Source organism: Mesoplodon mirus (assembly GCF_964341445.2).
Source record: "Mesoplodon mirus genome assembly, chromosome: 17".
Taxonomy (NCBI): Eukaryota; Metazoa; Chordata; class Mammalia; order Artiodactyla; family Ziphiidae; genus Mesoplodon; species Mesoplodon mirus.
In genome coordinates this window covers 30,060,987-30,073,506 of record NC_138993.1, presented here as the reverse complement: position 1 = coordinate 30,073,506, position 12,520 = coordinate 30,060,987, and the positions used below count along the sequence as shown (strand labels likewise).

General features: G+C 41.5%; 1 protein-coding gene across 2 annotated transcripts in view; it reads right to left on the bottom strand.

Moving 5' to 3' along the window:
- Positions 1 to 11,224, bottom strand: part of PCDH17 (protocadherin 17) — a 105,240-nt gene extending 94,016 nt beyond the window's left edge. For both annotated transcript variants that reach the window (XM_082602287.1, XM_082602288.1), the window contains exon 1: positions 7,548 to 11,224. In XM_082602287.1, coding sequence (XP_082458413.1) covers positions 7,548 to 10,118 — 2,571 coding nt within the window. In that variant the 5' untranslated portion in view covers positions 10,119 to 11,224. The remainder of the gene's footprint in view (positions 1 to 7,547) is intronic.
- Positions 11,225 to 12,520: the final 1,296 nt, after the last annotated feature.

Sequence of the window (12,520 nt, the reverse complement as noted above, 5' to 3'; positions counted from 1 at the left end):
TAAAAAGTTACCACTAAATGAAGCTGAAAAAAAACATACCTAAGCACCACAGTTGTTGGAAATAAATTAGTTGAGTCATCTAAGTTAAATCTGTTATTTAAACATATATATGCCATCAAAATAGCATTACAAAGTTTGAGAACATAAAGTCATTATCTACATTAAGTATTAATATAATTTACAAACATGTATCTAGTGTTTCTTAAAATCAGTATATATCTACAAAACAATTATGAATATATAGCTTTGAAAACTTGAAATAGACTTTTAATGCTCACATTTTCATATTTTACAAAGGCTGCTTTTAGCTGATAAAGGAAGTAAACAAGAAGCTTTCCTTTAAATGGTCCCTTTAATGTGTGCCACTAATTAAAAATCAATCAAAAACATTAAAAATCTAAAAAACAATAAATATTGTTCAGACAGCGTGTATTCTACCAAACAGAAGCTTACAAGATAATAGTTATCTTTACTTTGCCTATTTTTCATTCAACACAAATATGGTTCATGACCATTTCATCAAATAGAAACATAAAGAAAATAACTCAAGTCTTTAAATATATCATAATGTCTGAAATAAAATGCATTTCTAATACCATTAAATTATTTTAATATATTCCATTCCCCTAATCAGACCAAAGTCTATTTATGTAGATTAGTTACATCTAAAGTCTAATTTATCCAACCTGTATTTATCCTTTGATCACAAAGCTTGTTAACTTAAATGGTCTTTTATTGTTATGATTCGTTTTCTCATAATTATGCTGTTTAACTGCCTTATTTTTCGAATAAATATATGTAAACGTGCCAATCATATTTAGTACATTTATGCTAGATGCTCAATGAACTGTAAGAGTCATTTCACTACAATAAAGCTCCCTGGAATATATCCAGGGCAGAGCCTACAAATACCAGTAATCAGAATGTCACTAGGACCAGCATAAATAGAAGTGTGTCACATGTATATCAATAGATTTTCTCAAACACTGTCTGAAACCAATTTTACAGTCTATCACTGGAAGACCATGGGACACACAAGTGAAAAATGCAACCTACACTGCCACAACTTTGCATTTGTATTTTGTTACTTTTTTTTTTCGCTTTACCTTAAAAATATTGAATTTATACTTCTGCAGTAGCAAGCAGGTGAGAGCAGGGTTCTGCTTAGTCACAGTAGGGAATGTTGATGTCATTAAGGACTCCTTTATTATAGATTCTTTATTTCAGGAGACCAAAAGATAGCAATATATCACCATAAAAGCTACTGGTGAAAGCTATGACTAACTGTAAAATGCTGTGTGCCACTGAAGGGAATTCTTTTCAGCGTCTCCTCTTCTAAAATAGGTTGACAATAGATTAGTGTAGGCCTGATGAAGATTTCAAAGTGTTTTGTAGGTGGGCGCAGAAGTCACACTATCTTCAAATTGATAGGCAAAATGACCTTGACGCTATTCTCTAACAAATATACAGTCATTGATTGAAGGAATTCAATAGAGAAAAAAAAAAAAAAAAACTTTCCCTAATGGCTTTACTAAAATATGGCTTTAAGATAATGCCCTGTGGGATTTATTAAACAGAAGCATCACTGAACGGAACACATTCTGGAGCAATGACTAATATCATAATTAGCAGGTGCATTTGTAAGAATTGAGTGTATTGCAAGACTTCTCAGCATAGGGGTGTTAAGCTTCAGTTCCCGACTGGCATGAGCCCAGTTCTAGTGGCTTCACCTTCGTCCTGTTGTTTCATCATCAGACTCCCAACATATATTCTCCAGTGCCTAGAACCATCCCACCATCCTCACCAAAGAATCAGAAACTTGCATGGTTTTTTTTCTCTTAATCTACATAAACTCCAACCTATTGTTCACTGAAGACCAGGTGTTCCTTAATTTCTCTGGCATAACTAGCTCTACTTTAAAGAACTTCAAAATGTTTGAAGCTTTAAAACAGTGAGTTATCAAGTTTTAAAATATTTTCAAAGAAAAATAAAGGTTTGAATTCATCCTTAATAAGAGGAGAACTACCTTTGAACTAAAAAAGTATAAAAATAGGCTACAATTTGTGCTTGAGTATTTATGTACATTATACTGAAAATATAAAGGCATATATATGTATACACATATGTTAATTTTGCCAGGAAGTTTGATTCCTCACATTTTCATAAATGTGGGCAGAGATGACCTTCACTGCAGTAAATGCATGTAAACCTTTATTAATCTAAAAAAAATAATATTTTCTTAACTTACATCATTTATAGATATATTTTTACTGCATTATATTGCACAAGCAGCAATAACAGTGTAAAACCTGAAAACTAACAATGGTAGTGTCAGTTATTTTTACATGATAAAGTATAAACACTGTATTTTTCAACAATATTAAATATTTATCTGGAGAATTTTAAGGTGTTTTTCTTTTAAACTATGTATATTTTTTAGTCTTTTAGGGGATGATATTTGGGATTATTTTAAAAATAATTCATTTATTTTAACCTCATATATAAATGTGTATCTGTGTACCATAAAACAGTGAATAATATGCATTATAATATAAACTTTATAAAGACAGTTTTTTAGAAAGTGTATTTATTTTATTTTATTTTTTGGGTGCGGTTTGATCAATATAGTTATAAGCAATAGATAAGGTTTTAGAACATGTACATTTTTTTTCATGACTAAAAAAATATGTTCAAGAAGTTGAGATAGGAATTTTAGGGCACAGTTTTCTATGATCTGATATTTTTCATGATCGCACACAGCCTTAAATAACGTGATGAGGCCAAGAATAAAATTTCAAAGTCATCCGTGCAGATTTCTATATGACAATATTTATTGATATTATAAAATTCATTCATAGAATTCAAGTAAAATTATACAACTCACTAAAAGACCTTAAGTAAAATTAAAAGTCATCTTACTCTTACATTTTTAAAAGACTGATAAGAATGTAAGGATAAGACTGTAAGGATGATAAAGTACTATTTAGCTAATATTTTGAGAATTGTATTGAAAACTAAAAACTAATCGGTAAAGAAGTTAATACCTCATGAGTAGTTAGATCAACTAATATTAAAAATGAGATTCTCAGGTTTCTAATTCATATAGTAAAAAGTTATGCGTTTTGTGTTTTCATATTATTATAAAATAGAGAAATGTACAGAGATTTATGTTGAAGCTGAGATTTTCATGGGTGCACACAAAACTAAGAATAAAAATAATATATTAAGAATGATTATAATAATTTGGATTTTAAACTCTTCTCCAAAGAAACTCAAACCACTTTAATCATTATATTTTTAGTTATACTTGCTTCCACTTTATTTGTACTACTTTTAATACATGGTAAAACATAAATATATGTTTTATGATTGTGTACTCATGTTAATTTGAAGTAGAAATTAATCCTATCTTTTAAAAAACTTAAAAAAAAAACAAGAAAAGTGGGCAAGATAGTACTAGAGGCATGCAGTAAGAAAGGGATATCCCCTTCCTTCTCAGCTCACCAAACCCCTAGAAAGAGAGACGTATATCAAGTTTATGGAAATAAATGCATGTAATTAATCAAACTGTGCCGTATTGGAATAACACTGTAAAAACTCTTCAAAGTCATAAATGAAAAAATTGCTCACACACTTTGTGTTTGTTACTGAAATCACTAATATACTAGAGTATGAATTTTTGAAGATCATGGCCTTGAAAACTTATCTGAGTCTCAAGCCAAAAATCTCTTGTATTAGAGAAGTAGTAATAAGGCAGACAATGGTTAATGTTGCTAGGAAAGACTTTTTCTTTCACCTTTTCATTCTAAAATGCTGAGTTTATAGTCTACACTATGATACCTTAGCTCTCTATTCCTCAATCTCATATTTATATATTTGTATTGATTATAAGTGCTTATCATGTGTTTATTTTGCTTTTATTGAAAAGGCCATCCAGGTATATCCAAAGGATTTCCTCTTCCAGCATAAAAAAATCTAATGTCAACCAAAATGTGAATCTTTTAAAACTGAACTGTAAAACACTGTGTAAGAATGTATTCCTTTAAAAAATTTATTTCAATAGATCTTATTCTACTGGCTCAATATATTTTCTTCTATGACAGCATATTAAAATGACTACATTTTGCGTGCTACCAAAAAAAAATCTGAAAATACAGATGTTCCAACAAAACTGGAAATTCCTCCCACCAGTGAGAATTCCGCAGTCTCATCCCTCTTCGCAGCATGACCTTCATTGAAAACACCTGTTGAAAAGTTACCCTGGGACAAATACTTCTTGATAAACCACGATTAGCAGTTACTCGTGACAATTAGTAATGACCTCTACTTGATTTCAGATTCTGATATTAACCTATGAAATAATTCACATGGAAATTGCTCCTATGAAGAGTACTTTTATAAATTTGCGTAATAATATACTTGCCTTACCTATCACAAAATCTGTGTTCCTATTTATCACAAATCACTTTTGTAGCTTTAAAATAAATAAAATATCTCATTATAACAATGTATATTATGATTCACACTACTGAGGACATTTTAATCAATAATCAATTGTTTAAACACTTCATAGACTGACTTTACTTGGGCTGAGAAACTTGAAGAAAATCTGCCATAAAATACTTTCTCCTGAACCACTGTTTCTACTCCAGTTTACAAGACTGTTCTGTATCCATTTTCACTAAAAATACTCTTATGCCCCCAAATCTATATATCTTAATCTTAAAATTTTAGACCCTGTGTTTCACACAAAGTTTTTTGAGAAATTTGAACTTGAGCTGTAACATGAGTCTTTTAAGTCCTAAAGTTTGTTTCATAACACCACTCTTTACCATTCTATCTCAAAACAATTATGATATTATTTTCATTACATCAATAGAAATACACTGGGAATATTCTAAACGGCACCTAAGATGCTGGAAAATAAAGATAAACCAGACCTTTTAGCTGCCAGCCCAGTTGCACTGTGAATTAAAATTCTTCCTTCAGAAATATACACGAGATTAATAGTGTGTTTCCTCATCAGGCTGTGTTAAATAAACACACGCTAATAAATGCACTTGAAACAAGAATATGAGATACCTGAACACTTTAATTTGGGCATGTCACGTCAGCACAAAGTGCAGCACACTAGTTTAAAAAAAAAGAAAGACAGCAAGGTCACTGTAGTCAGCTTATTCTGTTCTCCATAATAGGCACTGAGAAAAACCGTACACATTTAAAAGGAAATTAACATACTAGGAATTTAAAAGACATCCCTTATAGGACAACAAAAACTCAATAGAAAAAAAAAAAAAGAGCCTGTTTTAACATTTTTTATTGAGGATATTTCCAGAGCAGAAGCAGTATGGGCAACTGAGCCACTGTGGAAACAATTTCAAGAACTTAAATATTTTCTGTGTCTTTATGGCATGAATTAAGATTCCAGAAGAAAGGGAATAGCAAGGAAGTTTGTCTCCTTTGTTTGCTGTTTAAACTCTCTCTCCCTCTGTGTGTGTGTGTGTGTGTGTGTGTGTGTGTGTGTGAGAGAGAGAGAGAGAGAGAGAGAGAGAGAGAGAGAGAGAGAGAGAGGGAGAGATTTGCTTTGGCTCAAGTTTTACTGCTAATGAGAGGAATCATCATCATCCATCCCTTGGGCAATGACCAGCTTCAAGAACAGTATGGTGTAAACACTGTATAGGGACCCCTGTCCCTCAAAACCTCCTGGATACTTCTATCCAACATTTTTCTTCACTAATCTGACCAGGAATCAGGCTTGCTGAGAATCCTACTGCACAATCTTCATTTTTACTGGACCCTAAATAAGAATTCAACTCATAGTACTTGAAGTGAAAGATTAAGCATTAACCCTCTGTGATATATTTTTAACTGTCAATGGTAAAAATATAAGAAAGGTATATAACAAATGTGTATTTATAAAATGACTGCAAAAGATCTATCTATCTATCTATATATATATATAACATATATCCCTCTAAAGAAATTATCATAAATACCAGTTTTACACACTCATAGACTTTCATAGAAACTACAGTTTTTATGGGAGGAATATCTTGTTCAGTTTTATATAGACCTCCAAAAAATCATGATTACTGGTGTGTAGTAAACACTGTAAAAAGTGGGATTTAATACTACAGTGGATACTCTAGTATTTAGTAGCTTCAAGTACGAGTCTGTTTTACAAGGACATTACCCTATTACAGGAAAATGTTTTGCTGAGTTTTAGTATTTGTTACACTTATGTTAAAAAGTATAAGATTATGAAATTGTACTACTCTGTTTTAATAATAAAAACAGGATTTGCTTTTTCAAAGCACAAAACTGTGAACAAATTATTTTCATTTGCCCGAGACTAATCTTCCTCCCAAAATGTCACTTTTAGTTAAACTCAATTTTGTATTTCAACTATTGTTCATCCAGAGTAATTTGTAGCAACATGCATTCATAATAAGCAAGAATTAAGTTTTTTTCATAACACAACTCAATATGTGGAGAGAAGAAACTAGGTAGTAACTAGACACAGTATAGTCACCTGCTGTTGTTAGAGTCTAGTGTCCATGTGGGTCATTTTTTTTCATATACCAATAACCTTAAATTATACTATCTAATATATATTAAATACCACTTAGATAATACTGAAAATAGTATGAAAACTAAATGCATCCTTGACTTCTTTTTGGCGCAAGTGCCTTTAGTGCAACTTTGCCTCCTGTTTTCAACAGCACAGAGTGAGTACACCCCTCTATTGTACTCTGTTCATCCCTCAACGACTCCAAGGAAGAAGACCAGGAAAAAAAAATCACAGGACAAAATAAATATAAACTTTTCATAGATAGATACTAGTCATTATCCAGAGCCTATATTTTTTTCAAACTTTTGAAAGATCTTCAGAGCATAATTCACATTTCCAAACCTTAAGCTACACTAATGCATTGTGCTACAGTTTCAGCTGAAGAATAAATGAGATTCATAGCACTTTTAAATATAAAACACTTTTTAAATATAAAAACTGATATTTTTCCGGGGGTGGGGAGTGAAACCTTAGCTCAAATTGATTCATGCTCTGGAATTCAGACCGGTTGCTATGTTGTGCTTCAAGTAATTTACTTCTTAATATTGGGGTATACATTTTTTTCTTTTGCCATCAGATTTTTAAAATGAAATAAAAAAATTTTAAAGTCAATTAACTGAAGCATTTTTTTTCTCTCTCTAGTAATCCTCTGTTGTGGAGAGAAATGTAGACCAACAAATAAAGTAAAATAAACTATGAGATACTGAACCCTGGTAACATTTTAAAACCTATAAAAATAAACTTTACAAATGCAAAAGTAAGATATTTACATCTTGTAGATTTTTGACTATTTATGTGGGAGGAGTTATGTATAGAATATGTTGTACACGGAGTGGCGAAAGTGTAAATCCTTTTCATTTAAAAAAAGTTCCCTGCTCACTGCTACTAGCAGTGTGGCTAGTCCTGTTCCAAAGGTTTCAGGACAGCTCTCAAACCAGCAAAATGTGAAGTCTCAGTTATGTTAAGAGTCTCCTACCTGAATTATGGACATCCGAGTGGCCGGGGTCTCGCTCGCATTAGTCCCTTGTCCGGTGAAGCTGGTGTGGCAGCCCGCGTGCCCCTGAGGGACGGTCAGGTTGTTGGAGGACGGTTTGAGATACATCACCTCCGACCGGGGCGAGCTGAGGGGCAGGCGGGTCTGGTAGTCGAAGTACATGGGGGAGGTGGCCAGGGAGGGGCTGCTCACCACGTTCATGACGTTCATGGCGTTCCTCTCTTCCACCTCGCTCTGTACCAGCATGATATCATTTTTGTTGATCTTCTTTTTCTTGCCTTTGCCCCCGCCCAGCTGCGGGTGGCTGTACTCTGCGATGCGGCAGTTGTAAGTGCGGATCTCCTTGTTCTCGCGCTTGCACTTGACGGCGATGGTGATCATGGCCGCTAGGAGGATGATGGAGATAGTGCTCAGAGTCACTATGAGCGGCAGCGACATGTCCCAGTGGTGCTGCTCGCCGTTCACCCGGGGAACCCCCTCGGGCAAAGAGCCGCTCACCGAGCGGATGATGAGCTTGGCCACCGCCGACAGAGTGGGCTTGCCGTGGTCAGTCACTTTCACTACCAGCTCCACCACCGGCGTCACGTCTTCCCAGAAAGGGTGCAGCGTACGGATCTCGCCGCTGGATGGATCGATTTCAAACAGGTGGTCGTCGTTACCGTCAACGATCTCGTAGGTGAGGCGCCCGCTCTCGCCGAAGTCGCTGTCAAGGGCGCGTACGGTGCTCACCAGGTAGCCTAGCCCGGCGTTGCGCGGCACCTGCAGTTCAGCCGTGTCGTTCTGCAACGTTGGCAGCACGATCACCGGAGCGTTGTCATTCACGTCTAGTACTGTCACCCTCACAGTGGCGTTGCTCTCCAAGTGCGCGGGCGACCCGGAGTCCTTAGCAAGCACCTTGAACTCAAAAGCCTTGGTCTGCTCGTAGTTAAAGGAGCGCAGGGCGTAGATGGCCCCGTTGGTGGGGTTCACAGACACATAGGTGTAGATGGACACGTCGCCGATGTGCGAGGGCAGGATGGAGTACGACACTGTGCCGTTTTGGCCCAGGTCAGGGTCCTGGGCAAGCACCGAGCCCAGGTACTCTCCTGGGATGTTGTTCTCGTGCACCTGCAGCACATAGAGTCCCTTGGTGAAGCGAGGCGGGTTGTCATTCTCGTCCAGAATCTTGACGGCGAACGACTTGGTGGAGTTGAGTGGAGGCGAGCCCCCGTCCCGTGCCACGATTGTCACGTTGTACTCGTCCTGTGTCTCGCGGTCCAACGGACGGTCAGTCACCACCGTGTAGAAGTTGTCGTAGTTCTCCTCAAGTTTGAAGGGCACGGAACCTCCCGGCCCGCCCAGGCCGCCGCCGCCGCCCGCCCCCCCTCCGCCCAGGACCCGGCACTGCAGCTGCCCGTTTTTGCCCGAGTCTCGGTCAGTGACCCGCACCAGAGCGATGACGGTGCCGGGCGGAGCGGCCTCGCTCAGCGCCCCCTGGCGCACGGAGACAAAACCAATGGACGGAGCGTTGTCATTGCGGTCGATGAGCTTGACAGTGACCTTGCAGTGGGCCGGGATGGGGTTGGGACCCAGGTCTCGGGCCTGCACGTCGATCTCCAGCATCCCATTCTCCTCATAGTCGAGGTTGCCCTTGACACGGATCAGGCCGGTCTTGGGGTCGATGGAGAAGAGCTCCCGCACGCGGTCGGGCACATAGCTGCTGAAAGAATAGAGCACTTCGCCGTTGGGACCCTCGTCAGCGTCGGTGGCATTCAGATCAATGACTACGGTGCCCAGAGGGGCGTTCTCGGGCAACTCCACCAGGTAGGACGGCGCCTCAAAGACGGGGCTGTTGTCGTTAGAGTCAATCACCTTCACGTTGATCTGCACGGTGGCCGAGCGCGGCGGCTCGCCGCCATCCAGAGCGGTCAGCACGAGCGTGTGGTGGTTCTGCTGCTCGCGGTCCAGGGCCTTCTGGATAACCAGCTCTGGGAACTTGGTGCCGTCGCCGCGGGACTTGACGTCCAGCGCGAAGAGGCCGTGGTCGTCGCGCGTAAGCAGATAGGTGCGGAGCCCATTCTCGCCCGCGTCGGGGTCATGCGCACTGGTGAGGGGGAAGCGGGTGCCGGGGGCCGCGTTCTCTGAGATGTCCATCTCAATCTGGTCCGACGGGAAGGAGGGAGCATTGTCGTTGATGTCCTGGATCTCTACCTTGATCATGCAGATCTCCTTGTCGTTGGCAAACACCTCGAGAGACAGCTGGCACTTGGCGTTGTGGCGGCACAGGGACTCGCGGTCGATGCGCTGCTTCGTGTAGAGGAGTCCGCTGTCGGCTTCCACGTCCAGCAGGTGCGGCGCCGAGTTCTCCAGCACCCGGTAGCTACCCGACTTGCTTCGCCCGCCGCCACCGCCGCCTCGCTCTGCGGGCGGAAGCCCCGGCTGCAGCCGAGCATCCTTGCCGATGTTGCCGATCACCGTGCCGGCCCCTTGCTCCTCGGGCACGGAGTAGTTCAGGTTTTTGAGCGTCAGGGCAGGGGCCCATAGGAGGAAACAGCAACAGATGGAAAGGTACATCCCAGACCGGTGGGGTGCTGTCAGGAGCAGCCGGACTGGAGGGGCGGGTGGATGGGTGCGCGCCAGCTTGGGGCCCAGGCGCAGCGTGCGCCCCCGACCCAAGCCACAAGTCTATGGATCCTTCCTTCCTTCCGCTCCCGGGCTGCGGCACCCGGCGGTCTCTCCTTATTCCGCTCAAGTTCCCTGAACCTGTTGATCTACAGCATCCGCACTGGGCGAGAAGCAGCGGCGCAGCAGAGCTGCAGGGGCACTGAGCAAGGCGGCGGCTCCCTGCAGCTGGGGGCGAGCCCGGAGCTTAGTCTCTCCCGCCCGGACTTCGGGCGACTTAAACTTGAGCGATGAGACCAGCGATAAGAAGGAAATCGCGTTAGGGAAGGATGATAATGAGCTAAAGAATCCGTAGGTTTTCCTCGCTCCCGCTAGGGCGCTGCAAATCCACTCCAGCTTTTTGCCTCCGGAATACTCTTCACATTGGGTGGGGGGAGGGAGCGGGGAGGTGTGTCTCTAGGCAGATCAGAAAGTGAAATCCTTACTTGTTTCTCCTCTCCTGTGATGAAATTGTTGGGGATGAGGAACAACGAAGAGACAGTCAGATATATTTTGAAGCTTCAAAATAGCCGGAGCCCTGTGAATTGTCTGCTTGCTTCGCGCGTTGGTCTGTTTTCAGGCGGTGTTTTGCTGCATTTAGAGATCTAATCTTGCATTGCTGGCTGAGGCAGCGGTGGCGGCAGACTGCATCTCCCAGCCAAGGATATATATATTTTTTCCTCTCTCTCTCTCTCCTTTCCGAGCAGCCAAAGGGAGGGGAGGAAATGCAGCGCAAAGAACTAGTGTCCCGATTTGTAGTTTCCTCCTTCCACGAGGCTCCTCCCTCTCTTCCTCGGAAAAGGCTCTTCCCCAAGTCAAGAAAGCCACAGCCTGATCAGCATTTGCGGTGTGAGTCTACTGGGAGGGGGAAAAAATGTATAGATGTATCTCCGCCTCTGTTGGTAGAACACACTCTGTAATTTCTCTACGCTGAGCCAGTAGCCGCCGCTACCATCCCATTCTCTCCCCACGAGCAAGGACTTCTCTCGATGCAGTTTAATTCCAGTTTGCTTTTCTTCCCAGGCGAAAGGAAATCAACAGGCAACTCATGGTTGGATGTGCAGATTTGAAGGGGAAGGGAGAGGCGGAATAAAAAAGAAGGGGGAGCCACCCTCCCAGTCCTCGCACACACACTCTCCCTGTCTCTCGCTAGAAGGGAAACAGTCTCTGCATTCACAGGGCTGGGCTGTCAAGTGCCTCTCTTTTCTTTCTATTCAGCATCTCCTTCCAATGGCCCTGCCTCCCAGTCCTCTTCATCTAGAAAGGAAAACCTTGGCGAGGAATAAAAGTGGTGAATATTTGAAGCGAATAAAGTGCGGGCTTTTTTTTTTTTCTTTCTTCAATTTTTTCTATAGTAGGAGGAGTGGGCTGGATGAAAGGAACGCATCAGGGTTTAGCGTGATGCATTCTGCAGTCTCGCTCTCGCAGTCTCTCTGGGCGACTCGCGAGGGCAGCGGGCGAGGAGCTGCGGCCGCGGCGGTCCAGCCAGGGGAGCCCTCCCCGAGTAGCTACCGCCCAGGGGATGCTAGGCACGGGTCTGTCTACACACTATATCGGGTTGTCGAGGCGCCTCGACAAACGGGAATGACACATCCAGAAATGCAGGTGTTCCGATCTGCCGGATGAGTCAGAAGTAGCGGAACGAATCGTATTCACTCTAGCCTCATGGTCCTCCCTTCACAGATATTAGTTGTGGCTTCTTCCTAACGCTTTCTCTGACTCACTCAACAGAAAGAAAAGCCAGATTCATGTTTTGGAGAAAAAGAAAAAGCGAGAGAAAGGGAGGGAGGGAAGGAAGGAGGTGAAGCTGAATCCAGCAGCACTTTTACTCTACCTCTTTCTGCCGGAGTCCGAGGCTCTGGATAGCAAGGCGTCTGTTTTGCAAGGTGTATTTATTTAAAAACAAAAACAAACAAACAAAAAAAACACAAAACAACGACAAAAACCTTCCCTTTTGTTAGGCGTAAGGAACCCCCAAATCTTTCAGAGTCTTGGGGGAAAAAAGGAAAAAAAAAAAATCTGGATTACACTGACTGTTCACAGCTTAGCCCCGCATCATATTTCACGATTTTCCTCTCAATGTTCTCTATTCACAAAGTCCAGCACCGGTGTGCGTAGTTAATTGTGCAGTCCGTTGTGGAGGTTTTTTGGGTTTTGTTTGTTTGTTTGTTTTGTTTTTTGGGGGGTCCTCCTTTTTTGTCACGGGTGGTCTCTTTCAATCTGGTGCCTGTCACGATCAGCTCACAGCCTGCGAAAGACGTGCGGATTTCAAAGCAGATATATCCATCTCCGCAAGCAAAGCATCGGTGGAAATG